This window comes from Alosa pseudoharengus, unplaced genomic scaffold (genome assembly GCF_046254945.1).
Source record: "Alosa pseudoharengus isolate Yale_2024_CS ecotype anadromous, Long Island Sound unplaced genomic scaffold, YU_APseudo_1.1 YU_APseudo_1.1_scf_12, whole genome shotgun sequence".
Classification (NCBI taxonomy): Eukaryota; Metazoa; Chordata; class Actinopteri; order Clupeiformes; family Clupeidae; genus Alosa; species Alosa pseudoharengus.
The window spans coordinates 28,756,661-28,784,054 of NW_027468587.1; the positions used below are offsets into that span (position 1 = coordinate 28,756,661).

Genomic DNA, 27,394 nt, shown 5'->3' on the forward strand with positions numbered 1-27,394 from the left:
CTTGCTCATGGAAAGAATAACATTTCATTTTAACATTTCACCTTTGGAAGATATACTGTACAGAGACAGATTACAGCCAGTTATGTTATACAGGTGTGCCACATGGGGGGTAGTTATGTAGCTAGGTGTGCCACATGGGGTGGGGTGGGTAGATAGGACAATCCCAAGGACCCTGCACTGAGGGGGATCCTCAAAGAACACTAGAAGCACCATCATTTCATAACTACTAGAACTGTTATTAAGCAGTTATTTTCACCCTTAGATTTTAAACTCTATATATTCAGCCAGCAAGACTGTATTTTTTCCTTAAACAAAGTAATTTTTACATCCAACTTTTTAAATGGTCAAAGTGACCGCCGCTGCAGTTCTAGTGTTAATGATTAATATTATTATTGGGAGGGTCTGATATTACATTTAGCCCAAACCCTTCATTTGGGACCAAGAAGCTATGAATATTTGGACTCAACAGCCAATCAAGATACACCCCTTCCTTCCTTCCTTCCTTCCTTCCTGTTTGGCTTCACTAGTGTATGACTGCATCTGAGCCCCTTTGCTTTGTTTCCATTTATTTACACACAGACTGGATTGATAACGTGAGGAATGTTGTGATTTCTTAGCTGAATTCGACAGCATGTATAATGGAACATATAATCAAAGGCCCCACCTTGGCATGAGGCTCCCTGAGCGTGACCTCTGACCTGTGACTGACTGGAAGATAGAACTAATGATGGGAGAAACCATGCTGACATAACCTCTCTGCAGAATCACGCCACACACTATGATTACTTTATTACTGTGAGATATCTTCAGTTCAGAAGAATTTCTGACAATACTGTTAATGTGGAACTTGAACATGAAATAATCATTCAGTACAGTAATCTGGGTTGACATGACAATGGAATAAACTCCAGGGAACAGTTGGGAGATAAGATATCACCCTCCCTCCACCATAGCTGAGCTGTTGAGAACTGAAACATAAGGTAAAACATGGGGGAAAACCCTATTTTCCTGAGATGAGCTGAGTAACCACTGTCTGAGTTGGAGTACTTCAGTTTTTACTGCAGATGTCAGACTGTGAGTCAGTCAGTGGTTTGAGTTGACCTCAGCTTCCACTTTCCTTTTCTCTTTCAGTTCATCTCACTGGGGAAAACCCACTCCCTCAGAATGGACTGGGAGGCTAGTGGGGATGAGTCATACTGTGGTGATAGGCTTCAATCAGGCCTTTGTGTGAGAGCCAGGCATGTACAGGCCTTCCTGAAATATAGCACTTCTCAGGCTGGTCCCACATTCCGGAATGATCCAAAATTCTCTCCTCCTGCTCGCTTTGAGGTCTTTGGAGGAATAGCTTCTTCCTTCTCTTTCGCTCAAAAGCCCTCTGTGCTGACTTGTGTGTGAAACAGAGAAATTCCTTGACCTTAGTTTCACAGAAGAGAAATCCGGAGTACCCAAGTTTTCCCTTGAAGGAGGAACAGGTTTTGGAATAGTCCCATATTTACAGAATGGGAAGTGGTTGCAAACAAATGATCTTCCATTTAAGCGTTCCTGATCAGCTCCTCAGTAATGGAGAAGTCACTCTTTGATTTCTGGCTTAATGTGCGGTGGGTTTTTGGAAGCTTTGATATAGTGAGGGCGGAGCTATGCTTGATAGACAGTAGGGGGGAGGATCTTTACAAACCCACAGGCCCCCAGGGCCAGCGAGGTGCACCATGGCATTACAGTTGCTAGGATACACCTGAGTAGCATTCAGATACACCAATCAGCACTGTATTGCCATTCACTGAATCAAATGAGTAGAATGTTTGTAGCAATAAGAAAGAACTGTCACTATTAGGAAATGAGTTAGCTGTAGATTTGCTAAAAGGAACAATGGAGAATTCCGCCAGAGCATTCAATGTCATATACAGCCATAACAACAATGTAGAAAATAATTCAGAGGCATAGTCCAACTGAAAAGCCCTGTATTTGCCGTAAGCATCATGCTGTTTACGTGTGAACCGCTAATGATCGATGTCTCGGTGATTACCTTCTAACTGTCATCTGGTTAACAAGAGAGGTCAAACACTGGCAGGGGGATTACAACCAACAGAGGCTAGTTTGGGGATCACATAAGCAGCCTTGCTTCGATGTCACATCAGCAGCATTGCTTCGATGTCACATGAGTGACATTGAGACAAAAACTACCCTTATTCTCAAGGCAGTCAATATATCCTCCATACCATATATAAACAATATCAGTATATCATTAACTTGACACAATGCCAAAGAGAACACTCAATATACAACTGCACACACCATTAAAAAGCAAATATGTCTCAATCTCGACAGAAAGCCAAAGCAACCCCTGTAATGGCATTAGTGTCCCCTGCTGAGCACAAGCCCCTGAGCCCTGTTGCATTTTGCAGCCAGTGTCCCAAATCTGCGCTAACTCTCCCAGAAGCACCAGCACCCAGTGGCACAGCCCCACTTACCTTAGTCCTGTGGACTCCCATGGCTGCCGTTTCTGCTTTGTCCAGTCCAAACCTGACGGGCCTCCACTAGCCCTGTGTTGAGGGAGCCCAAAAGCTTCAAGCGGGGCAAAGCTGTCTTTTTTTTCAGTAAATCTTTTTGTTGGCTCCCCCCGGTGTGTGTGCTAGTGTGTGTGTGTGTGCGAGTGTGCATGTGTGTGTGTGTGTGTGTGTGCGTGCGTGCGTGTCCCTCAATGCAGTGGCTTCTCACAGCGTTCTCCCTGCCCACCGTGCTCGGCCTTACTCTCGTCAACACCCCATACGCGCACCAGGGCTGGGCTACCACCCTCTGCTCCCACCAGCTCCGAGGGCCATCGCAGAGCTGGGGCTCCAACCCCTCCCCTCCCCTCCACAGCCAGGTGAGAAATACCTGAGCCCACCCCAAACAAACACACCAGCAGCAGAGGGAGGTGCAGAAGCAAGAGAATACTGGATTAACCATGGAGAAAGATTGGGTCAAATGGGAACTTTAATCCTGTTCCTGTTTTTTAATCCTGTTTATTCTGTTGGAAGCCAATGCCCATCAAGATCATCATAATTTAAGATGATTGAATCATACTAGTTCATCTTTACTGAATTCTGTACCCAAAGTATAGTCTCAGAGACATCAATAGACAATACACATTAGACATCGATAAAAATACTGAGCTCTAATAAGTGGGTTAAAGAGATTTTATGACCAGATGACACTCAATGACTTGCAAATTCACAACACATTCAAAATGATAGAGAGGTAATGGATAATGGCCAGCTCATATCCAGTCCTTTGGACTAATTGGTTTGGGTAAGTTGGTGTTCTGAATGCAAACAGGAATCCACCAGCTCATTCTTGACAAAGCAAAAGCAGGCATTTTATCAGTCATTTGTGACCTTTTGGCCTACTGGTAAAAACGTGCAAGGTGTGACACTACAGCTACAGATTCTTCCCAATCAGAGATCTGGAATGGGAGGAGTTCAGGACTACAGCTACAGATTCTTCCCAATCACAGATCAGGAATGGGAGGAGCCCAGGCCAACCTGTCTCCTTGCTTCACCATGCTACTCCCAAAGATTGATTATGGCGGAGCAAGAAGAGCAAGCTATGTACGTATTGATGAGCGTACGTAGCAACCGGCCAACAGCAGCAGAATAAATAACAGGCGCACACCTGATATAAGGTCGATTTTCTCCAGATTGGAATGCTCAAAATGCTAAAAATGTACCTGAAATGGTCAACAGGGTTAAAGGATCATGAAAACGTGCCCAAAATTCACATTCCTACTAACAAAGACCTTAGCGTATGTGGTGAACAGTTGCTGCCTCTGGACTGCATAAAGGGGGATTTTGCGAGATCCGGGATCCCGGAAGTGGCTCCTGATGAAATATCTTGCTCCGCCATATACAATCTTTGCTACTCCCGAGCATGTAAGGAGGAGCCTAACTTAACTCATTAACATGATGCTTTCTAACCCTTCACCAGGGCTGATCAGACAATCACATTTTATTTTCATACCTGTTTCATGTTGCCAGCGTTGGGGTGCACACTCAGAGAAATAATAATTCTTCTAGGGAAAACAAGTAGGCTGGTTTCTTTGTCATTCAATTGTTGCAGGCGTGATAAGACAGACATGTTTTGACAATTTGTCATCCTCACTGTAAGAGTGATACACACATGAGAAGGAGAAGGTTACACTTGTAGAAATCACAGTGAATGCTGAAGACACAATACTTAGATCAAAGCAGTGCACTTTATTTTATTTGTGAACACATACGTAGATGTCCTCATAGATATCCTCAGACTCAAAGCTAAAACAAAAAAAAGACATTGGCAAAAGAACATGTTTACAAGACTTTTGTAATATGGCATATGGCCAACAGGAGGCACTGTACACACACCCAGGGACTACTCTTTCTTTTTCTTCTTCTTCTTCTTCTTTTTCTTATGATGACGTCTCTCCTCTGGAGAGTTTGAATCCCTAAAAAAGACAAAGGCACTAAGAATGAGACTTAAATTATGATAAACATTAGAACATTTTTGCAAAGAGTTTATAATAGTATTTATCAATAGTTTGTCCTTTGTCTTTTCGCCAAATAGAAGAACCATAACAGGAATCTCCAGACACACAAAAGCCCATTGATCCTGCCTTTACCTCTTCTACTGGACATTTCCGGAATGAAACCATTCCACCATTGGACTCTTTGTTTGCAGAGAAAACAATGCACAATGCAATCGCTTTATGTGGCATTTTGTCCGTGTTGAGCAATTTAAGTGTGAGTGACTTGCACATAAATTCACACAAACGCCACTGTGTTAAAGTTTTCCAGATCATTAGTGGCATCAGATCTGGGTCATTATACTCGCACAGCGAACCAAATAGCGACTCAGTGCAACATCACCATTCACCTCTACAGAGCATCATCCAAAGAAACTCCGTGCAATATCACCATTAATCGAAAGACAAAAGACAACTTACTGTCATTATGTGACAGACAATTAAGTTTTTTGAACTCTTTAACTCTCCATCCCAGGTACATCTCCCTTCAGAGCACCATCGCAGGTACATCTCCCTTCAGAGCACCATCGCAGGTACATCTCCCTTCAGAGCACCATCGCAGGTACATCTCCCTTCAGAGCACCATCCCAGGTACATCTCCCTTCAGAGCACCATCCCAGGTACATCTCCCTTCAGAGCACCATCCCAGGTACATCTCCCTTCAGAGCACCATCGCAGGTACATCTCCCTTCAGAGCACCATCCCAGGTACATCTCCCTTCAGAGCACCATCGCAGGTACATCAGCCTCACCTCCTTCCTCTGCCGTCATCATCTTCATCTCGGCTGCGCTCTCGGCTGCGCTTGCGTTTGTGGCGAGAGCTGTGGCTGTGGCCGTCTTGGGCGCTGACAAGAGACTGGTGGGACTGGCGCGACTCCACCGACTCCACGGAGGCCGAACGCCGATCCTTAGAGTGCCTCCTGACAGACAGACAGACAGACAGACAGACAGACAGAGCAGGTCTAAGTCATCACTAATATACCGGCTATTAAACACATCGTGAAATAGATCAATGTTGGATGCCTCTTTTTTTAATGTGTCTTTGAGTGTCTTGAAAAGAACTATGTAATTTAAATGTATTATTATTATGTCAGAAACTCTCAAGAAGTCAATCAGATACTTAGCCCTCCTTAACTCTGTCCCACATACCAACAAGTGAAGACAGATACCTGCTAAAACACCTGTAAAACTGTTGCTAAAAGAAAATTGCATTCCTGTTGCATCTAAAAGTAGAGCAAACTTGCCCTTTTAATATTTGCTGTGGATAAGTTGGCAGTTAAGTCACCTGTGAGAGGAGTGTTTGGATGCTGTCGCCTCCTCCACCTCCTGCTGCTCCTCCTCCCACAGTTTAGCAAGCTCTCCAGAGTGAACATCAATCACCTCCCGGATCACCTGGGCAACAGACAGGAACACAAGGGCATGAAGTCAAGTACAAGCAATTGTTTCCAATCTGATGAGGGCCCATTCAAACTCGTATAAAAGACATACATGCAGTGACAAACAGTAGTCTAACCTCAGTGTAAGACTTCTTAGTGATGTGGACGTTTTTAGCACGGTATGACTGGCGTCGCCGCTTGTAGTCCCTCATCTCTGCCAGGACCTCCAGGTGAGACTTTGGACCATTCTGACCGTCATCTGTACACAGCCAAACTGCATTACTTATCAGGTAGCAGACATTGTGATTCAACAGTCTTGCCATATTTGCACAACAGTTAATTAGTTAAGAATTAAGCAAATTTTTCCAGTATGAAGTTTGCTAAAATATGATAATCCAAGAAGAAAAATACATTATAGATCCTGAAACCTTATCTATCCACGTCAAACCAGACTATAAGCAGTATCATAAGAACACCTTTATTGAGCTTGGCAACCAGATCCACATAGAGGTCCTCATTGTTGGTAGCGTCTTTTTTGGCCTTCTGCTGGCTTTCTGTCTCTTGGATCACATGATCATAAAGAGCCAATCGGTCAGCCGCTGTGAGGTCACATATAGCTCTCTTATGATTCTGAGGGACATCCGTGGCATCCTTAGAATAGTCACCTGGGAATAACAGAATAACATAAATGCTCACCCACACTAACACACGCAGACGTGAATCTGCTCAAAGTCAAATTTAATTTAAGACTAAATTGTACCCCTGTCACATTCAAAGTAAATGATTAGTTGTTTGTGTGGAGATATTACCGTATTACAAATTAGACTAAGTTAAAAACAAAAAGGTTAGAGCAATTCCCTTATTCACACGGCGGACATTCTAAACCAAAACAAGGCTGTGGCTGGTAAACAAACCAGAAGACTGTTGTGTTCTATGCATTCACCAGTAGGTGGTGAGAACGCGTATGATATAGTCAGTGTACCCCACAGCTTAGTTTTTGTTAACAATGGCCGCCGTGTGAATAAGGCAAATTAGGCAACATGGAATATTTTTGAGGATGAGGATAACAATGATTTCAAAGCACATTTCGTAAACGTTCCCCGACAGAGAGGTAAATCAATTCCCAATACGTAATGGGAATCCTGAGATCCTAAGAAAAAGAGAAGTGCCGATCTGAGGAAAAACAACACCTGCTCCTTTGAAAGGATATCATAAAAAAGGATACTGCAAGTAATCAGGCAAGCCTGAGAAAGAATTGTCTATATCAGACCTCCCCTCATACTCACCCCTGTTACAGGAAAGAAATAAACACAAGCATATTTTTAGGAATTGAATTTTAGCTGTGTATTTTGTACTAAATGCACTTGCAAATGAGCAAGTGTATTAATCCGCAGTGCAACTAATAATCTTGTTTCATCTCACATACTTTGGACATCTGTGGTGGTCTTACCTTGGCTGTACTGTCCCTCCAATCTCAGAAGAGGAGCCTTTGCTCTTGCTTGTCGGAGGACTTGCTGTTGTGACTTTTTATCTGGGAAGGCAAAATTGACAGTTAAGGGAAAAGACAACACAGTGGGAATATATCTGGCTATCCCAAATCATCTAGAACTCACCCATAATTACACAAGGAATGCTGGCTCTCTCATAACAACCTGATGGGTCATACATCTCTACCTGATACAGGGGGGAAAAAACAACAATACTTAACAGACTCACATTATTCATGCTTTTATTTTAGATTCATTTTGAAACAGTGTAGAGTTACCTGTTCGTCTTGGGAATAACCCATCTGATTAAGCAGACATTTCATTTTGTGTTTTTCCATGCTTCTGCGAGAAACCCGATGGTTTGGGTCGTAGGGGCATGTTTCCATCGCCTCCTAGGTTACCAAAGAAAAACGAAATCAAGTCTACACAACAATAATTTAAACAGCAATCGGTCCTTTTTTCCTCGTTAATCGGTCTAATCGTTAATTGTAAGTTAGCACGTCTAACGATTGGGTATCCAAATTCAAAGCAGATTAGAACAATAGGGCAACCATTTGCGAGCTTTGATAAGGGAACGATAACCGAGACACATGCTTTTAATCGTCAACAAACCAAACAGGTCGGCACAAGATAAGTTACCTTGCTGATACTTTCGTCCCATTCTTTGTCCCATTCAAGCGAGTCGAATAATTCTTGTAGCTTCGTTTCACAGTTTTCTGTGAATTCAGTGAGTTCCTGTAAAGTTTGCAGTCGATCTTGGAGGGGTTCAGTGTCGAAGGTCTCCGACATTGTAAATCATAACCAAACATATATTACAATTCCTTCATACAATTATTTTGGTGTACATTAGGATGCTGTTAGAAACGTTCAATCTGTGGGCTTGTAGTAATGACGTATACGTCGCACATTGATGGCGACATCATCAGCTTTAAAGGGCGCGTCCTTTACTTTCTATGGGTGCGTCCCTATGGTGCGTCCAGGGTCTGGCAATATAATAATAATGACACTGCATGAATCCAAATGCACCCTATGTTAAAAGTGCAAAGAGCGAAGTAAGATATACAGATGATGTAACTAAAGGGGCTAGAGGGAAAACAGTAACTTATAAAAAAAAAAATACTGTAAATAATAACATTGGGGTGTGGGTGTTGTTCCAATCTTTTGGATTGTGTAGCCTAGACTCTGGTGTGTGTGTGTGTGTGTGTGTGTGTGTGTGTGTTTGTGTGTGTGCGACTTGTGTTTGCGTCTGTGCGTGTGTTTGTGTGTGTGTGTGTGTGTGTCTGATGTCTGGGCCTGCGCAGAAAGACACACGCTGCTGTTGCAGGTACAATTCACTTTAATATCACCTTACATTGTGTACATAAGAAACAATTGGCAAACAGACAATGCTTTTAAAAATCTATGAAAGTGATGATACAGATAAAGCAGTTAAAGAAGCAACTGATCTTCATGAGTCAGTGTAGGCCCACTCTCAGTCAAAACCTGCTGGGACAACATGTCCGGCCTGAAATACAGAAGTCTATGGGTGATTCATGTTCATGATCAAATAATATCACAACACATGAAATCCAGAACATTTGTGCTAATCATTATTTGAAGACTTACATGACTGGCTCTTCTAATACCTCAGTGTCTTCAAATTCCAATTCTTCAACAATGTCCACTTCAACTCCAACCAGCAGTGTCTTGCTCACTATGTAAAAAAAGAAACAACACCACATGAAAACAACAATAACAACAACAAAACAACACCTAATGTAACAGGGTTGATAAGGTGTTCCATGCCCTGAAATCTTGCATAAAGCTGGAAGAATGATAATTGCTGTAGGCAGACCAGGGGAGTATTCCAAGTATGTAGTTTAGTGACAAACTTGGGTAAGTGGTAAACCTCCTAATAGAAGAGCTGTATGGCTTAATTCTCCAACCTGTTGTAGGTTTACCACTTACTCTGAGTTAACTTACCCGGGTTTGTCACTAAACCACGTACTTGGAATGCACCCCAGGTGTTCATTGCATCCCTGTTTGTATTTGCTGACCCATACAGCGGGCAAAGACACTGTTTTCTCCACCATCCGGAGTCCTCCAGTCCATCAGTGCAGTCACACACAAGGCAGGTTAGACTAATACAGTGTTTTTCAACCTTTTTTGTGCCACGGCACACTTTTGACACTTAAAATGTCCCACGGCACACTAACATCCTGTGTGAAGAAAAAAATAAACATAGCCTACCATAGCCTAAAACTTCAAATAATACACAGATATGGCCTTATTATGGCTTCTATGCAAGACCTGCTCAATACAACAAGTGCCCTCTGTTTCATTTGTAGGTGATTATATCTAATTTAATTGTTGTTATGAACTGGATATGTGATGATTCTGTGAATACTGGATATGGGGCCCCCGTTGTACAATGCCTGGATACCACAAATAGTGCAATCATACAATCAATGAGAGCATGTGGTTATACATTCTTTGATGCAACAGTTGCTTTTCTGGACCAGTGAGTGACATTTGGGTAATTTTCTGCGGCACACCTGATGATCTCTCACGGCACACTAGTGTGCCCCGGCACAGTGGTTGAAAAACACTGGACTAATACCTCTCGCCATAATAATGGTAATGATAATGAGGTTCTATACACGATCACAATTAAGGGCCCCTTGTATTTTAATACCAAACTAAGTTTGGTAAAAAGGTTTAGTATATTAAATAATTGTCTTAAATTCTTACCACCAAGACAAGGGAAAGGTGAACAGGTCCACTGTTCCGAGACACCTTCACAGCTTTCCGTTGGCCTATAAAGACATGAACAACCATTTCCCTCACTTCTATGGGAATAGCCATGAGGGTGGTGTACATCATGGCTGGTAGTGTGGTCGCAGTAGGGGAATATGTGCCCAGTCCATAGTTCAGGAGCATTTCGATCTTCATCCAAGGTCCCGTGAATGTAGAAATCTGACGGGTCTGTGATGACTGACCCAAATACATCTCCACTGCCTTCACAAGGACAGCCTCGTGGTCTGTATAGATGTGTGGCTTCATCACCATCTGTTCAGGGAGGGAAAACAACAGTGGGTGTGGTAGTTGTGTGTGAGTGTATTTTAAAGAAACTCAAGGATGATTGTGAAATATAGGCATCAAAAGTGACCTCTGATGTACATCAACATCAACATTCAACAGCATCTACCCCCTTTTCCACCTAAAATAGATACAAATCCTCATGCAGCATTTCCCACTGAAAGCCAGACAAATGTCTGAACAGTTTAAAGCCTAACACTGTTTAGTGGATCATTTTGTGGAAAAAAAACAACCTCACTATCAACCTCTAACACCATGGGTAGATGTTCATGCATGTTGTCATATCTTTGTATGGTGTGTGTATTTACGTGTGTATGTGGGGTACATGTGTGTGTATGTGATCATGTGATGGTGTATGTATGTGTGTGTGTGTGTTTGTGTGTGTGTGTGTGTGTGTGTGTGTGTGTAGGTGGGGCATCTCTGACTATTATGACATCATGTGGCTCCTACTCTGCTATGAGCCAGGAGGCCTGCTGTGTTGGAATATGGCTCTGTGCAACAGGACATCTGCTAACGTTGGCAAGCCTTAAGCTGGGTGCAGAGAGACAGAGAGACCTTACACCACAGGAGTCTGGTGTTGAGCTAAAACGTATATTCATACGTATTCAAACGTATATTTCTATTTCAAAGCGAGACAACTAGGAACGACAAAAAAGGTGAAAACTATGAGTAAGGTTGGAGCCTGTCTGCCAATTCACTACACTAAAAAAACAGGATTTTCCGTTCAAATTCTTCTTCTGTACTGTCATGGTATAAATATATTTATTACTTATGGAACAAAGATTTCTATTATGCAGTATTTCTTACCTGTGAAGTAAGAGCCATTTGGATTCTCCTCAGCCCCCAACACATTGTCATCCTCATCTTCGTGCCTCAGGGGACGACAGGTGAAGCTGTTCTGATCTCTTCTACACTGCCGACAACACAGAAGAGCTGCGCTGGACATCGAACAGCCAAGGTTCCGTTGATCCATCCTCGAAACACATCAGAATGAGAAGTCACACAGAAAAGCCATTAGTGTCAAGTGCTTTATACACTCTGTGACTGCGTGTTGGGTGGTGGTGTGGGCGTAGTACCTTTGCTGCGGACCATGGGCACCCCCAGACTGAGCTCCAGATCAGGACTTCCTGGGCAGATATGGGAGGAGGCACCTCCCATCCCTCCGCCCCACCCTTACCTGGTGGCTTGCCCTTCTATTTATATGTCATCATTATTTTATTTATAGTTTCCCTGACCTCTTAACATCTTAGTTGCCTGGTTGAAATATCAGGGAAATGGAGGACAAAAAACAACAGACATGAGGTTTGAGAGAAAGTGGAATAGAACATTATGTCCAATATTCCAATATATGGTTTAATGTTCTGCATTATACCCAATATTCCAATATGTGGTTTAATGTTCTGCATTTCTCATTAGTAGGTCACTTTGATACTAAAAGTATGATTCTATGTAATGACTGTATATCTGTACTGTCCCTGTGTATATCTGTGTGTGACTGTATTTAGAGATTTTTTATTTTTCAAATGTCGGCTAAGCCTTATACCCAGCACCTGTTTACATTTTGTAGATGTGCGTGCACTCCACTCATTGACCATGTAGGCTATTCAGTTTTCATAATAGGCAAAAAACAAAGACTTGATTCTAAAGCCAAGCTATCGGGAAAATGATTCACCTTTGGTCTGTGACAGTGGAAGTCTATGAGTGATTAAAGGAAAGGATTCACGCCACCTTGTGTACAAATTATAAAAACGTCAAAACATCGAAGGACGTAGCCTAGTAACGCAATCTTCATAGCCTACCGGTGTGTGCGTCTTTAACCAGGAGACACGCCCATAGGAGGGCAGGTTGTTAAGTAGGAAGGGCGTCCGGCATAGATCAGTTGTGTTGGTAGGCTACATTATACTTCAACAGGAATTTTCAACTATGAGCTACCCAGGAGGACATCCCGGAGGGGTATGTATAAAACATATTTTTCCGACCACTTTTAGATTACACATTGCTTTGTCATATTTTAAGGAGCAGCATAGCATAGGCCTACCCTAGGCTGATTTTTGTTGTCAACAGAAAACATCGAATGGGGAAAACGAAACGCGCTAATGTTCATAGTTTACTGTATTTCCTGAACCGAGCCCCATTTTGCACTAACCTTCATTTGCACTACCTTCGTTCACAAAGTAATTTCTTGTAGTAGGATTATGCAGAAAACTAGACATAGGCTACACAGCTCTTTTACACACGATAGCAAAGTCCTACTACACATTTAATTAGATCGGTGTGTGTTGGGATGGGCACGTAGGTCTCAAATTGCGTGAATGACTGACGCCGGTTTTTTTCCTCATCTCATCGTCTCGTTTAGGCTAATTGAGCGAAATTACTTCCCTCACTGTTGTGTTGGCTTTACACATAATAGGCCTAGCCTAGGCTACTGCACTTTTACATGTCCAAAACTTCATTAAATTACTAAACAGATTTGATATAAAGGCAAAAATAGGCTATTTTGTGAAAAATAACATCGTAGCCTAAGGTGATTGTGGTGTTTCAGGCTATATTTCTTGCTCAGTTTTCCCCTTGGTGTTTAAGCTTACATTCCGTTTCCATAATTACAATGTTATGCTTTGGACAGGATTCAGACATAGTTTAGTACTGCACAGTTTTACTGGTAAACTGGTTAACCTCTCATTGAACTGTTAGGCCTAGTAATAATCTAATGCTGATTTCTAGAAAACTCAGAAGTGATAGATGGGGTGGTCTCCCAATTTCATTCCAGACAGATTTAGGGCTCTATTTTGATGATCAGAAACTTATTTTTATTGCAACCCGCTGCTTATTCTTATCTTACATTCAGTCAGTGGCGAATTTTGGCCATGCTCTTCACTTTTAGTAAGCCTTGCGCCCAGGGGTGTAGCAGAAGGTGTGGTCAGACGCATGATCCAAAAATCGCTATCTCACACCCTCTAAAAAACATTACACCACTGACCAAGAAAAACCTGGGGCCGTTCACTCTTAGCGAGCTACGAAGACTCCAAAGGTAAACCTTTATAGTCGTGGTTCCCAAACTGTCCCTTAGGAGTCTTCTTATGAAAAGCTCCTTATGCCCAACGTACAAGGCACTGTCCACCCTGAAGGTACTGAATTGATTGATATCGATTGCCCAGAAAATTGATTTTTCACTTCACGGGGAGGCATGACACCAGCTATATAACCCCCTAACACCTTTACCCGTTATGCCATCCTTCATCACTCCATATATAGAACTTATTTGAATTAATAGAATTTTTATTGTTTTTTAATCACAGCTGATTGACCAGCAGCCTCATTTAATTCAGAATTCTGTGCCATTGGTTAGCAATAAACATAAAAGCAACCCCCCACATGTAGAAGATGGTGGGGGGGAAAGCAAGACATAAGATAATAAAGCTTTTAATTATTTTCAAATGCGTGCACATTTTATTATTTGTGTGAAAACATTTCCAGAAACAATTTTCTTAATTAGCCTACTTACATAAAATCATTGGCGAATCAAAACAGTGATATTGTGCCATATGAGTTGCATGAACAACAGATATGTCTAAAGATTGCTGTAGGCTACAGTGGTGGTGACTAGCGTCGCGAGCCGAAACATTGCTAAGGTGCAGCTAAGAGAGTTCTAAGAGTGCTCTAGAGTCCAGACCACTTTTACCAATGAACGACGTACAGAAGACATTCGTACCTTTCGGGAAATATGTAAAATGTTAAGGTTACGAACTACATAGCGTTAAGAAGGCTTTGGGAAGGGGGCGCTGTGGCGCAGCAGGCTATAGCGCCCGTACCATGTACGGGTCCGAGCGCCCATGGGGACCCAGGTTCGAATCCGACCTGCGGATCCCGATTCCCACCCCATCTCTCTCTCCCACTTACTTCCTGTCACTCTTCACTGTCCTATCCAAATAAAGGCAAAAAGCCCAAAAAATCAGCCCCAGCCCCTGGCGAAAGGCGCATGTAAAGCACACGGTTACGAGATGTAAGCAGCCCTTAGCAAGCAGTCCCAAACAGCTTCTCTGCAGGATAAATAGCCTTCAAACATTCATTCAAACATTACTGTATTGGGGTAAGGGTTGCTTTTTCAGGCTTGTAACCCCTTGTCAATCAATAGTGAAAGTAAATAACTGTGTAGAACTGTTTTGCCTATGAGAACACGGTGATGATGGTGTCACTTTGCCTTTTGTGTTAAAAAAAGCGATTGTAGAATGCATGTAGTCACAAACAGGTTTCAGTAAAGCAAGGTTTAGTGGAATCCCTGTGTTCTATACACTGTCTCGCATGCAAACAGATTCCTTCAAATGTGCCGCTGACTGGCAAAATACAGATGCGCTGTTTGAAGTTGCGCTGCTTGCTGTTAAAGGGAACATGTCACTCTCATTGCTTGAAAGGATGTTATGCCAAAAATACACCTATGACTGATTAAGAAACAGAAGAAAAAACTTTTTGAACAATGTGCTCGACGTTTAATAACTAAACCGTCCCAAATGTGAATTGGACACACCACTAAATGTATTTAAGCTTTTCGCCACTGACCATTCATTTCAGATCGTCAAAATAGGCCCCTTGGAGTTCAAGAAGTTTGACCCCAATGAAATGCCACTCCAAGTCAGAGTTCCCACTTCCAAATTTGGAACAAGTCGGAACTGAAGTCCGACGCCCAAGTTGTCTGGAATGCAGCACAATAAATGACTGTCCACTCTGAGATAAGTGCAATCAACAACGCCAGTTATGCAACAGTGGTGCTGACCTTTGCATTCTAAGCATCTTATTGTGCATTGCACCTGAAGCACAGAATGGAAAGCTTGCTTGGGCAAATTCATTCTCTGGACAGTCCCATAAGTGGTTGGTGTTTGTATTGGCCACCATCAGTGTTGTAGCATACTGTGGGTCCTATTTTCCCGACGCAAAACCTGGCGCAAAGCGGATTATTATTCCAATGCAAAGTTTATTTATCTTACTGTCGGAGTTTTCGCCATGCGCTGTACTTTTATTAAGCTTTACGCCCAGGGGTGTGGCAGAAGGTGTGTTCTGGCGCATGATCCAAAATTGCTATCTTACACCCTTTAAAAATCATTATTGACCAAGAAAAACCTGGTCAGAAATCCTTGGCGAGTTGTTTATATGTTATTTTAAGAGCGCATAATCAACAGTGATATGGGTGGGTGCACAACGCACCCTGCTTCTCTCATCCACAGGAACGCGCACCAGCGCACATTCATGCAAATTACACGATTACAATGGGAAACATAATGAGTAGTTATTCACCATCATTTGCAAATTGGTAATGACGGATAAAAGTGATTAGGCGAGAGGCACATATGAAGCACAGCAACTTCTCTGCAGGATAAATGTCCTTAGGTTTCTTATTCAGTCATTCGAACATTATTGGGGTAAGCGTTGCTTTTTCCAGGCTATGTTTTCGATGGTAACCCTTTGTCAGTTAATAGTGAAAGTAATTAACTGTGTATAACTGTTTTGTCATTGACTATGACACCACGGTGAAGTTAGTTTCACTTTTCTAATGAGTTCAAATAAGAGTACAGATGCGTGTATACTCTGCTAAGTTTTAGTGAAGCATGGTTTTTTTGGAATACCTGTTCCTAGGGTTGCCAACCGTTCCGTAAAATATGGAATCGTCCCATATTTGAAAGGAAAAAGATGTGTTCCGTATTGAACTGATAAGGAACACATTTTGTTCCGTATTATTGAGAATTAACTCAGTGCAAATCCATGACAGATCAGTATAATAAGTTAGACTATGAACGAAGAATGCACGATTGGTATGAGATAAAGGGAAACCTTGTTGCAAGTCTATTGGGAGTTTGATCTCTTCACATAGACAACATCAATACAGTAGCTCCAGAGCAACTACAGTCTAGCAGCTTTGGATAATGTAAAGGTGACACCTGTTAAACTCACCTCAGCATGACATTTACTGAAGGCAGAAAATGTATATAAACCCAAAGCTGAAAACCCATTATAGGATGGGACATGAAACTACCTGTAAGAGCTACGTGACTACATGCACAGACTATGTGACAGTATACACAAAATGAAAGCAGCCATAGAACCACAGCCTTCCAATTTGTGTGTGTGTGTGGCTTCCCACAGCCAGAACCACAGCCTTCCTATTTGTGTGTGAGTGTGTGTGTGTGTGAGAGAGAGAGAGAGAGAGAGAGAGAGAGAGAGACTGTATATCTTGTCACTAGTCCTCTAACTCCTCTAACTTACAACTGCGTGACTACATACAGAGACTGTGACCGCATGCACAAATTCAAATGAAAGTAGACATAGAACCACAGCCTTCCTATTTGTGTGGAAATAAGTACATTATATATAATCCTCACCACATTTACATTTAATAATTTTGCAGATGTTTTTATCAAAAGCGATTTACAAGGACAATTCTCATCAGAGCAAAGTACGATGGCTAACCAGTGCAAACGACCTGCAATTTATGACAACACATGCAAATAGACAAAACGCTAGACAAAACACAAGCAACTTAAGAAAATATATCAATACCCCCCTCTACTAACTGAAGTCACTATCCCGGTGTACTGACTGAAGTGTAACCCCCCTGTTCCTTATTTTCATATCAGAAAGTTGGCAACCATACCTGTTCCATACGGTCTCACGTGCTAGCAGATTCCTTCAAATTCGCCAGTGACCATCAAAATACTGATGCGCTGTCTGAAGTCGCGCTGCTTGCTGTTAAAGGGTATGACAGATGCCACTCTCATTGGTTTAAAGGATGTTACGCCCAAAACACACCCAGGACTGAATAAGAAACATAAGACCTACCTTTTTAAAAAAAAATCTAGTTCTAAAAATACGGTACGGTATGTACTTTAGCCTATGCTTTATGAAGTGTTTTTGTTTGTTTGTTTTTTTACACACTATTAAAAGCATTAAACAGTGCAATAGTAACAGGTTACAACAGCATTAAACAGTGCAATATATGTTGCATGACTGGAAAGGAAAATTGCATAATGTAAGAACATGCCCTATCATGACATTCTAAAGTGCATCGTCACTCGTCAAAAGTCTATTCAAATTTAGTAGGATATCCAGTTCACATTGGGAGGGGTTTCATTATCAAACGTGGAGCGCATGGCGCAACAAGGTGTTCCTAGGTTTTTTAATCAGTCATATGGGTGTGTTTGGGGCGTAACATCATTTAAACCAATGAGAATGACATCTGCCATTCCCTTTAACGGCGCAAAGCGCGATATGTCAAATAAATGCATCGCTATTTTGCCATTCAACGTCGCATTTGAAGGAGACCGTATGGAATAGTCATTCCTAAACCATGCTTTACTAAAACCTAGCATAGCCTTCACACATTTGCACTCGTCTATTATTTGAACTCAGGCATAAAAAAAACATTTCTTGGGTTCCGGTTTCCGACCGACCCCGTCAATTTATGTGCGACCCAAATTTATTTTATGAGCTTGGGGAAGAAATAACACTAAATAGTCTAGGCTACATTAAATAAATCCACAAATAAAAGGCGAACTATAATTACATTAATTACCCCTTGCCTTATGTATAGGGATGAGCGTATTCTCTCTGTTACAAAGTAGCCTATGCACAGCTGTTCACAAAGACGATTGTTTTCGTCACTTACCAAGGCACTCGCAATTTTGTCCAAACACCGCAATTTTTTCGCAAATTTGACCAATCATCGTAGTTTCACTGTGAAATGTCACCTACCGCAACAGTCGCGCAGAATATTGAGCCAGATGGCACACTTACTTCTGCACCTTCTGCATATGACACCAAAGACTGCCCTAAGTGTTCATTCCTCTGCAGTTTTGATGACAATAAATAGAAGGCTAACGTTAATGATCTGCTTACTTGCATCTCAACCTGGTGTTGCTAACCTACCTAGGCTATGAAAGTAAGTTAATTAAGGCCTACTTGGTTTACTGACATTTGAGTAGGCTATGCAACCCATTGGCAAACGTTTACCTGGATATGTCCTTAGCTTATGTCATGTTTATGTCAAGCTTATGTTTGCTAGCTTGTGGGCTTAGTTTGAGTAGTGCTACCAAAATCATAGAAATTAATAAAATTGCAAGACATTTACCTCTTCTATGATCCAAGAATGATTTCATTCGAGTTGTTTTTTTTAACATTTATTTTAACTAATGACATAGAAGACATTCCCAATTGCATCCACATATGGTAATGCACTATGCAAAAAGTGATTTACACTCGTAGCCGAACACAGTGAGATGCAAGCCTTCCAATCCACTCAGAAATGTAATTAGGCTACTCTCACGACCTTAAAGGGGCAGGCAGTCAATTAGACGTACACCACCAATGTAATGACATTAAACAGAAGTGTAGTCAAATAGTTTAAATCAATATGAAATTACTAGATACTTACTTGGATATTAGTAATTATGCAGGCCACAGACTATGAATTATTAAATATATGAACTTAATATGAATTACAAAATATATAAATGTATTGAAACATATGACATGATGCCATCTCTTTAGGTGACTGTCTTTTTTGGATAGTTCTACTATACTGCTTTGTGAATTACCTCAGTCAAAGCATTTTTACAAATAAAGTAGGCCTACTTTGATTTTCTGTAATCCTTACTGTTTACCTTTGATTATCCTTTTTAATAAGCATCAAGATTATCAGTGTGATTTTGGTCTTACTACTGTAACCTTAATTGCCCTAAATTTAAACTATTTTTGCCATTTTCACTTCCTCCCGCAATTTCTCCACAAGAAACAGCTAAAATCACCGCAACTTCCATCCAGGCATTTTAGGTCACAACAGTCTCAAAAAACCTCGCGAAATCCTGGAGGGATTGATTTTCTACCTATCCCTTACTGCCACTGAAAAAAAATAAAAATAATAAAAAAAAACAATTCCCTACCGACCCATGGCCTCAACTGACAACCAACAGGAACCAAACCTTTTTTTTTATGCCTCATTGGCAAAGTGAAACTAACTTCACCAAGGTGTCAGTCAACGACAAGACAGTTATATGCAGTTACTTTCACTATTGACTGACAATGGGTTACCATCGAAAACATAGGCTGGAAAAAGCAACACTTACTCTATTGCTCAAATGACTGAATAAAACAACATTTATCCTGCAGAGGAGTTGCTTATATCTCGTGACCGTGCGTCTTCAGCTGTGCTCCATACGTGTCTCTCGCCTCTCCCCTAATCACTTTTAACCGTCATTACCAATTTGCAAATGATGGTGAATAACTACTCATCATGAGATGTACAGTATTTCGTAATATCTTTATTCTAATTATGTTTCCCATTGTAATCGTGCAATTTGTAATGTTTTGCATGGACGTGTGCTGGTGTGCATTCATGAATGATAGAAGGATGGTGCGTGCACCTGCCAATATGACTGTTGACAATGCGCTCTTAAAATAACATATAAACAACTCGCCATAGACTTCTGACCAGGTGTACTATAACTTTTTAGACAATGCGCCAGGCCCCTCCCTAGGTTGTTAATTGCCACACCCCTGGGCGCAATGTTTAAAAAAGAAACGTGCAAAATACCGAATTAAACTTTGTGCGGGTGGAAAACGAGTTTTACGCCATGCGCTGGTGTGCAAAATACAGCCCCCATACTCTCATATGACTTCAGGCTTGAACATATTGCCTGCGTTGCAACTGCGGAACAGCTCCATTTCAGCTCAATTCGGTAACCGTGTTTATGTTTCACAAATACACAGACAATCAAGTTAGCCTCCACCACTCAACCAATGTTGATGCATGATCCATTATTTTACTGTTTGGCGTCATGTTAAGCTGGAAAGAGAATACTGGAACTGTAGATGATGGATCAGTATTAAGCTGGAAAGAGAATACTGAATCTGTAGATGATGGATCAGTATTTGGCTGGCTGTCCTTTACTTAATTTATAAACTGCAATACTGATATCGGCCGGTAATATTGGCACACTGATATATCGGTCAGGCTCTAGTGTTGATGTGTGCACTGATCCTGATGAAGTTGATATCCTCTGTGTGTCAGTACGGAGGTGCTCCTGGAGCCCCAGGCTATGGAGGCTTTCCCGGCCAGCAGCAAGACCCTCTCTATGGATACTTCACTGCTGTTGCCGGCCAGGTAAGTTGAAGGTCTGTGTGCTTCTGTGTGTTTTTTCCTGTTTAGTTGCCAGTGTAGTTTGGAGTTGATGAGGTGTGGACTTTGAGTTTCACCTCTGATTAGAATGCTTATTATCATTTCCCCTTTGCTTAGATGTTGTGTTTGCATTTGTTACTGTATGCATTGAGATGTGTATCTTTGGTTACATAGGATGGCCAGATATCAGCAGAGGAGCTTCAACAATGTCTAACCCAGGCCAATTTCTCTGGGGGATATAAACGTAAGTGTTTACGTCGACTTCTTTTATGACAGAAAGAACAGATTTGATTTGTACAGAAGCAGTTTAGCTGAATCAGACCAAGGTTTGAGAACCTAATGATTCTGTGAAAATGTGAAATAATTTTCTCTGTTTACAAGTCAAAGAAGGACTATTTAGTAAATGAATGGATTTTTAGAACAACTATCTTGCTTTGATTGTCAGCAGTAATGTGAACCTTTCCTAAGATCTATGTTTGTATTATCATGATGTATTGTATTATCATGATTATCATGATGCTTACTATTGTTCGTCTGACTTCCAGCTTTTAACCTGGAAACATGTCGACTGATGATCAGCATGCTGGACGTATCTTTTGTAGCACCTCCACACAAACACAAGAGAGTGCACAGACCACATGAAAACAGTGCACCTCCACACGAACACAAGACAGTGCACAGACCACATGAAAACAGTGCACCTCCACTCGAACACAAGAGTGTGCACAGACCACATGAAAACAGTGCTGGTCATTGTCTTCCACTCACGCCATGTTTAACACTAGAAATGCTGTGCTGTTTTTAAAAAAAAATGACTTTCTTAAAAAAGGAAAATAGTTCTGCTGGTGACATTTTGAGTTTAAAATGCCTTGGTAGTTGTAGTAGTTTTGAAATTCTTGGCAGTTCTGGTTTTAACTAATACACGTCAACCACCATCGCTGCTGCCAATCAGCAGTGTTGGGACTGCTTAGAGTTTCCTACTCCTGGGAAGGGACTTATTTTGCCCTTGTGAAAGTGATCGCACAGTCCTGGGTCAGCAGGGTGTGATGCTAGTACTGTCAATTTCCTTGGTTCCCACTTCTGCATGCACAGAAACTGTTTAGATGCCCTCGCTTCTACTTGTCCAAATGTCCAAAATGGGAAAGATGATTCTCAGTCTGTGAGTATGCTCCTTAACAGCGCTTTGCTCTAGAGAGACATGTCCTGCACCATGGGCTTCAACGAGTTCAAAGAGCTGTGGATGGTTCTCAACGGATGGAAGCAGCACTTTACGTCCATCGACAGAGACCAAAGTGGGACAGTGGATTCTCAGGAGATGAATCAGGCGGTCACCTCTATGGGTATGGGCCACCTCCACCTGTTTGGCTAGATAACATGTTATGGTAATGCTATGGCTTATGGTGTTTGGCTAGATAACATGTTATGGTAATGGTATGGCTCTGGTGTTTGGCTAGATAACATGTTATGGTAATGGTATGGCTCTGGTGTTTGGCTAGATAACATGTTATGGTAATGGTATGGCTCTGGTGTTTGGCAGATGCTTTTGTCCAAAGTTAACAACAGTGTATGAACATCACATTATCTAAAAATAATAGCATAGTTTCAAATAAAGTTGAAAAGGCCTACATTAAGCATAATAGTAATAATAACAACAATATCAATAAACAATGGAAACAATGAGTTTTTATATTAACAAAAAACATAAACATACAAACCATAATTCTGTAACGTAATTAAATTATGTTCTGTGATGCTGAGGTTCACTATAGAGGACAAATCTATAATATGTGGAGGTTATTTTAAACCATATATTGAATGTTTTATACCATATGGTGTATGTTTTATGTCACATGGATGGCTCTGGTAGACGCCGGTGTTGTTTGTTGACACCAGTGTTGGTTGTTGTGTCTAGGCTACAGACTGAGCCCTCAAGCCATGAACAGCATCGTGAAGCGTTACAGCTCACATGGGAAGATCACCTTTGATGATTATGTGGCGTGCTGTGTGAGACTCCGATCCCTGACAGGTGAATATGACCTATGCTTTAATTATTCTGTGATGAATTGGCTTACTGCATAATCTGAAATGGCTTAGGTCTACTGTAGCACTTTTAGTAATGTTTCACAATAGCTGGTAAAATACCCATGAAAGCCCACATTGATATTTAAAGGTACACAAAAAATGCCTGAGCCTGCGTAGTGTACCGTTAACCAATCTGCGTTTCACATAGATCTGTTCCGGAGGAGGGACCAGGCTGGTCAAGGGGCGGCTACATTTCAATATGATGACGTAAGATTCCATATCAACTCCAATTTCTTATTTCTTTATTTGAAATGTGGGTAAGGATATAAACTGTAAGTGTTGTTTTATTTCTCTTTTTCTGCAGTTCATCCAGTGCACCATGACTTGCTGAAGAGGCTAAGCATAGGACTTTTTGTGGCATTCCGTGGTTACGGCATGCTATAATACCACTGACCAATATACTAAGAATATTAATCATGCATGGGAAAGCAAGGTGCCTGCTAAATGAATGATGTGTTTTTTATGTTTTTTAACCTTTCCATTAACACAAATTACTTTTGTAAACAACTCAGTTTTTTATGTCTTCCATCACTTCCGGTGTCTATAACTGGATTTAATGCTGCAGTGCAGTGAATTGCCACTCTGACATGCCTTCAACAATGAATCTAACCCAAAGCATATGGGAAACGTATGAAAAAAATGTATGAAGTATATTAAAGTAATTCTAAATAGAATTCTGTTTGCCTAATCCATGCACACTCCACTTTGTGGACTTGTTTGGGTCTACAGTGGCTTTTGTAGCCATTCGCAGTATCTCACAGTGTATTTTAGTGCTCAAAAGAGAAACTAGAGAAACACCCAACATTTGTTGCCAAAGAAACTAGTCGGGTATGATGCAACTGATAACGTTTTGTAATTTGTAGGTTATGTTTAGTTTTTTTCATGGGCTATTTACATTGTTCATTTTAAATCGGATTATGCTCAAAGTAGTGTATTCTGTGAAACCGTGTATATTATTTAGGATATTAGATGACATAACTGTAGTGGTTCATTTATAGCCACTTTACAGACTTCTATTCAGAAAGTCAAAAGTAAAAGTAAGAGAAACTTTTTCACATGTAAATTGGGAAATTAGTTCATAACATTCCACACTTTGAAAGGAGGGAAACTGACTGTTGATCAAATGATACTTTTACCTCTGAAGGGTTTTTATATGGAGTATCCAGATGGGTAAGGTCTTGTCACATGGGGAGTCTCACCCCACAAAGCCCTTTCTTGACGAGTATCCAGAACTGCTGATGTATCTCTCCACTCCACCCTAAGACTACAGTTCACTCAATGCTGGATGTCAGGTCTTCATGAACACTCCACTTTTGTGAAAATTCTGGAGGATCGTGGTAAGAAATGGGAGACCTTTTCAGGGAAGTGGATGGTCATATCGAGTCAGCCTTATGATGGGAAATCTGGCATAAAATGGTTGGTATAATGCTTTTTAGGCAATCAGTAGACTTGTAAACGCAAAATAGACTGGCTGTAAGGTGAGATGTGAAATGGTGGCAAAGCTGTAATATTTAAACCCCCATCTACAGGCTTAATTCTCCTTATTCACGCAGCAGCCATTGTGTAAACCAAAAGGAGGCAATGAGGTACACTGACTATGGGCCCTATTTTGACCATCAGAAACGCAGCGCATAGCGTATTCTTATCATGACTCAAAGTTTATTCTTATTTTACACTCAAATTTTTTGCCATGCACTTCTCTTTTGTTACACATTGCACAAAAAAGTATTACGCCACTGACCAAGAAAAAGCTGGTCTATAGCGAAAAGTAATATAATAATGAATTATGACTTTATGAAGAATAACACTTTCTTTTAAACTCGTTCATTGTCTCTATTTAGTTCATCCTGAGTTCTGTACTGTGAACTTTCATAATTGCCATGGAATAGAGAGCTACCGGTAGTTTTGTAGTTAATGATCAACAATTCAGCTTTACTCATTGGATCAGATCTTTGGAGTAAAGTAGACAGATTTCTTTTCTTTTTTGCTTTTTCCTGTGATTGCTATGGCAACAGTAGGAGGAATTAATTGTGTACATAATATTGAAGCACCGGTTCCATACAGTCACCAGTAGGTGGTAGCAGTAGATAGCGAAAGAGTCCACATGTTGCTTTGGAAAACAACTCTAAATATCTCATTGTTTATAGATGGATTAAAGAAAAACTCACCACACTGATGTTGTAATAATGTTTATTCAATGACAATACAACAATAATAATGTAATAATTGAAAGAAAAATATAATAGTAATGATGGTTGTTAATAAAAAAAATAGAAATTAAATAAAGTAAAATAAAATAAAAAATCCTGTCTGAAGTTGAGCCTTGGTCTTTCTGCTCACTGAAATATGAAAAAGGCTAATGTTAGTATACAAGCACACCAACTGGCATGACCATGAAATAAACATCTCAAAAAACAAAACAAACAAAAAAAACACATTACTGAATACAGACCTGACTAGTACTTTGCTAAATAACGGAGATGCTCTTCTATATCCTTTCATTTCTGCAGATTTTCTTGCTTTTTAGCCCTCGCCTTCTCCTTCTTCTTAGCGATCTTAGCCTCCCAATTTTGCCAGGAGGCCTCAATTCGTTGTCGTGTGGCCTCTTTCTTTAACAGCTCCTCTCTTTTCTGCAGCTCTCTCTCTGCACGAGAAATTGGGCAATCAAAATACCCTAAACAAACAAACAAATGGAACCGGTTAGTTACACAAAAGACAAACTTTGTTCTAGAGATATTAGATTTTTTGGGAAACTGGTTAATCTGATATGCATGAGTGAAATAACATGAACATGTTGAATATCTTACATGGGTGGTAATCTTGGTCTCCTTCCTCCTCTTCTCTCACATGTGTCCGTTCAATTTTCTTCTGGTAGTAGTTTTTTACGCGTTTGTTCACCCACCCAAAAACCCTCCTTGGCACACTTTTGGCCTGTCTGGTCCCACTGTCTGCGTTTGCTGCGCTACTGAAGTCTGTGGCACCTGGAGTTCTGTCGTCCTCAGCTGAGGTCAGGAGAATGCTCCCAGACAGCTCCTCCACCTCGTCATCACTCACACCTGCCAGACTCAGGGGATTTCCGCTCAGGGCATGCACTTGCTCTTCTGAGCAAACCTGGGGCTCTTCGTGCTTAATTTCTCCTCTCCATTCTTTACCTCTGTCCATCTTTCTCTCTGGTTCTGTTGTCCTGGGCGTCTCCACCACAACCGTTCTTTTTTCTTCCATCTCAATTTCTCTCTCTTTTTCAATTTGTATCTGTTCTGTTGCTTTTTCCTGCTCTTCTCTCTTTTGTTCCTGCTGCTGAGCCACCTCTCTTTCTGCCTCCAATGTTCTCTCAGATGACATGATGTCCTTGTTGTTTCCATTAAGAGTATCATCAGAGTCCCTCTGCCGGAAAGGTGTTGAATCAGGCAGAGTCTCCACTGGGGCAGGTGTTTGGTCGACAGTGTTCTGTAAGGATGACTTAATGCGGCGTGGTGTTGGCCGGTGATTACCAGTAGCTTGGACCACTGGCTGATACAATCCTCTTGGACGTTTCCTTCTTGCAGCGTAATGGATTGCTACTTTGTCTGTACTGTTTTGGCATTCAGACCTTTGCATGCTAACCTCCACAGGTTTATGTTTTTTCTGGATTGGAGTTTTTGCTGCCATATTTGGTTGGTCTAATTCCTGATTTTTCACATCATTCTGTTTATATATTGCATTCTGCTTGTCTCTCTCAATAAACCTTTGGCTTTCAATCTCTTTTCGCTTTTGAATTCCAGGCAGTTTTTCTTTCTCCGTTTGCCACTCTCTCTCTCGTCCTCTCTGCCTTTCAAGCTCTTTATCTCTCTCCATCTCCTTTTGCTGCCTTTGCTCTGGGTCCTTTTCCATTTCATCCTGCACTTCCTTCTGTTGTGCGTTCTCTCTCTTGTGCTGTTGTCTCTGCCTCAGCTCTTTCTGTTGTGCGTTCTCTCTCTGTTGGTTTTCCTCCAACATCTCCTCGGTTTCCTTCACTGTAAGGTGTGCGTCACATAAAGTTAATGAGCTGTTGTTGTTGTTGTCATTTTTGTTGTCCTGCTTTTCTTCTCCTTCTCCCCTTCGTTCCTGGGTGAATAGTTCTTTATCCCTAATTTGCTGCCCCTCTTGCAAACTCCCTCTCCTCCCTTTCACCACTCTCTGCTGCGGTCCACCCAGGCAGTCCATGCCCTCGTTTCCGCACTTCTTGACCTCTTTTCGGCCCTGTTTATTCAGCTCTGTCAGCTCCGTCAGGGTTTGCTTTGTGGCATACATCGTTCTGGCCACAGGTCTTCCTCTTCGTCTGACCACAGCACATGTATTAGTTTCTGTCTGCTGCCCTTCAAGACCCTGTTTGTCCAGCTCCTGTCTACTGTCCTCCCTGCTTTGCAGATGCTTCCTGCTGATCTCACTCCATTTGTCCTCACTCTTCATTAGGTCCACACCTCCAAGCCAGTCATCTCCCAGTTCCTCATGCTTCCACTCTGTTTCTGCCTGTCCTTGTTTGAGCTTACACGTCACTGAGGTGTCCTGCAGAAAAGGCTGGTTGTTGTGCGGGGAGAGAACTTTGATTGTCTCTCCTTTCTGCCTCAGTTCTGCCAACCAGCCGATCCCTTCAGTAGTTGGTTTCCTCTGCTCTACTTTTGCTATTTTGTCTTCATTCTCAGTTCCTTTCTCTTTCA

At 41.4% G+C, this 27,394-nt stretch overlaps 2 protein-coding genes and 1 long non-coding RNA gene across 4 annotated transcripts; 1 reads left to right on the forward strand and 2 right to left on the reverse strand.

Moving 5' to 3' along the window:
- Positions 1 to 4,212: 4,212 nt before the first annotated feature.
- Positions 4,213 to 8,279, reverse strand: snrnp48 (small nuclear ribonucleoprotein 48 (U11/U12)). Its single transcript, XM_076280680.1, has 9 exons — positions 8,039 to 8,279; positions 7,678 to 7,791; positions 7,526 to 7,586; positions 7,363 to 7,443; positions 6,389 to 6,577; positions 6,050 to 6,171; positions 5,822 to 5,928; positions 5,289 to 5,456; positions 4,213 to 4,459 (listed from the first exon to the last, which is right to left on the reverse strand). The coding sequence occupies exons 1-9, from the start codon at positions 8,186 to 8,188 to the stop codon at positions 4,387 to 4,389; spliced, it is 1,065 nt and encodes a 354-aa protein (XP_076136795.1). The 5' UTR covers positions 8,189 to 8,279; the 3' UTR covers positions 4,213 to 4,386.
- A 438-nt stretch (positions 8,280 to 8,717) lies between these two features.
- Positions 8,718 to 11,642, reverse strand: LOC143118443 (uncharacterized). Of its 2 annotated transcripts, XR_012986147.1 has the most exons (5): positions 11,554 to 11,642; positions 11,285 to 11,451; positions 10,130 to 10,447; positions 9,005 to 9,092; positions 8,718 to 8,903 (listed from the first exon to the last, which is right to left on the reverse strand). It is a non-coding gene; the product is annotated as an uncharacterized LOC143118443 (long non-coding RNA). The 2 variants fall into 2 exon arrangements; XR_012986146.1 differs by having other exon boundaries at positions 11,285 to 11,589.
- Positions 11,643 to 12,320: 678 nt separating this feature from the next.
- Positions 12,321 to 23,392, forward strand: sri (sorcin). Its single transcript, XM_076280681.1, has 8 exons — positions 12,321 to 12,430; positions 20,529 to 20,621; positions 20,811 to 20,880; positions 21,182 to 21,225; positions 21,829 to 21,976; positions 22,549 to 22,662; positions 22,867 to 22,925; positions 23,023 to 23,392. Exons 1-8 carry the CDS (start codon positions 12,401 to 12,403, stop codon positions 23,047 to 23,049), a joined length of 585 nt encoding a protein of 194 aa, XP_076136796.1. The 5' UTR covers positions 12,321 to 12,400; the 3' UTR covers positions 23,050 to 23,392.
- Positions 23,393 to 27,394: the final 4,002 nt, after the last annotated feature.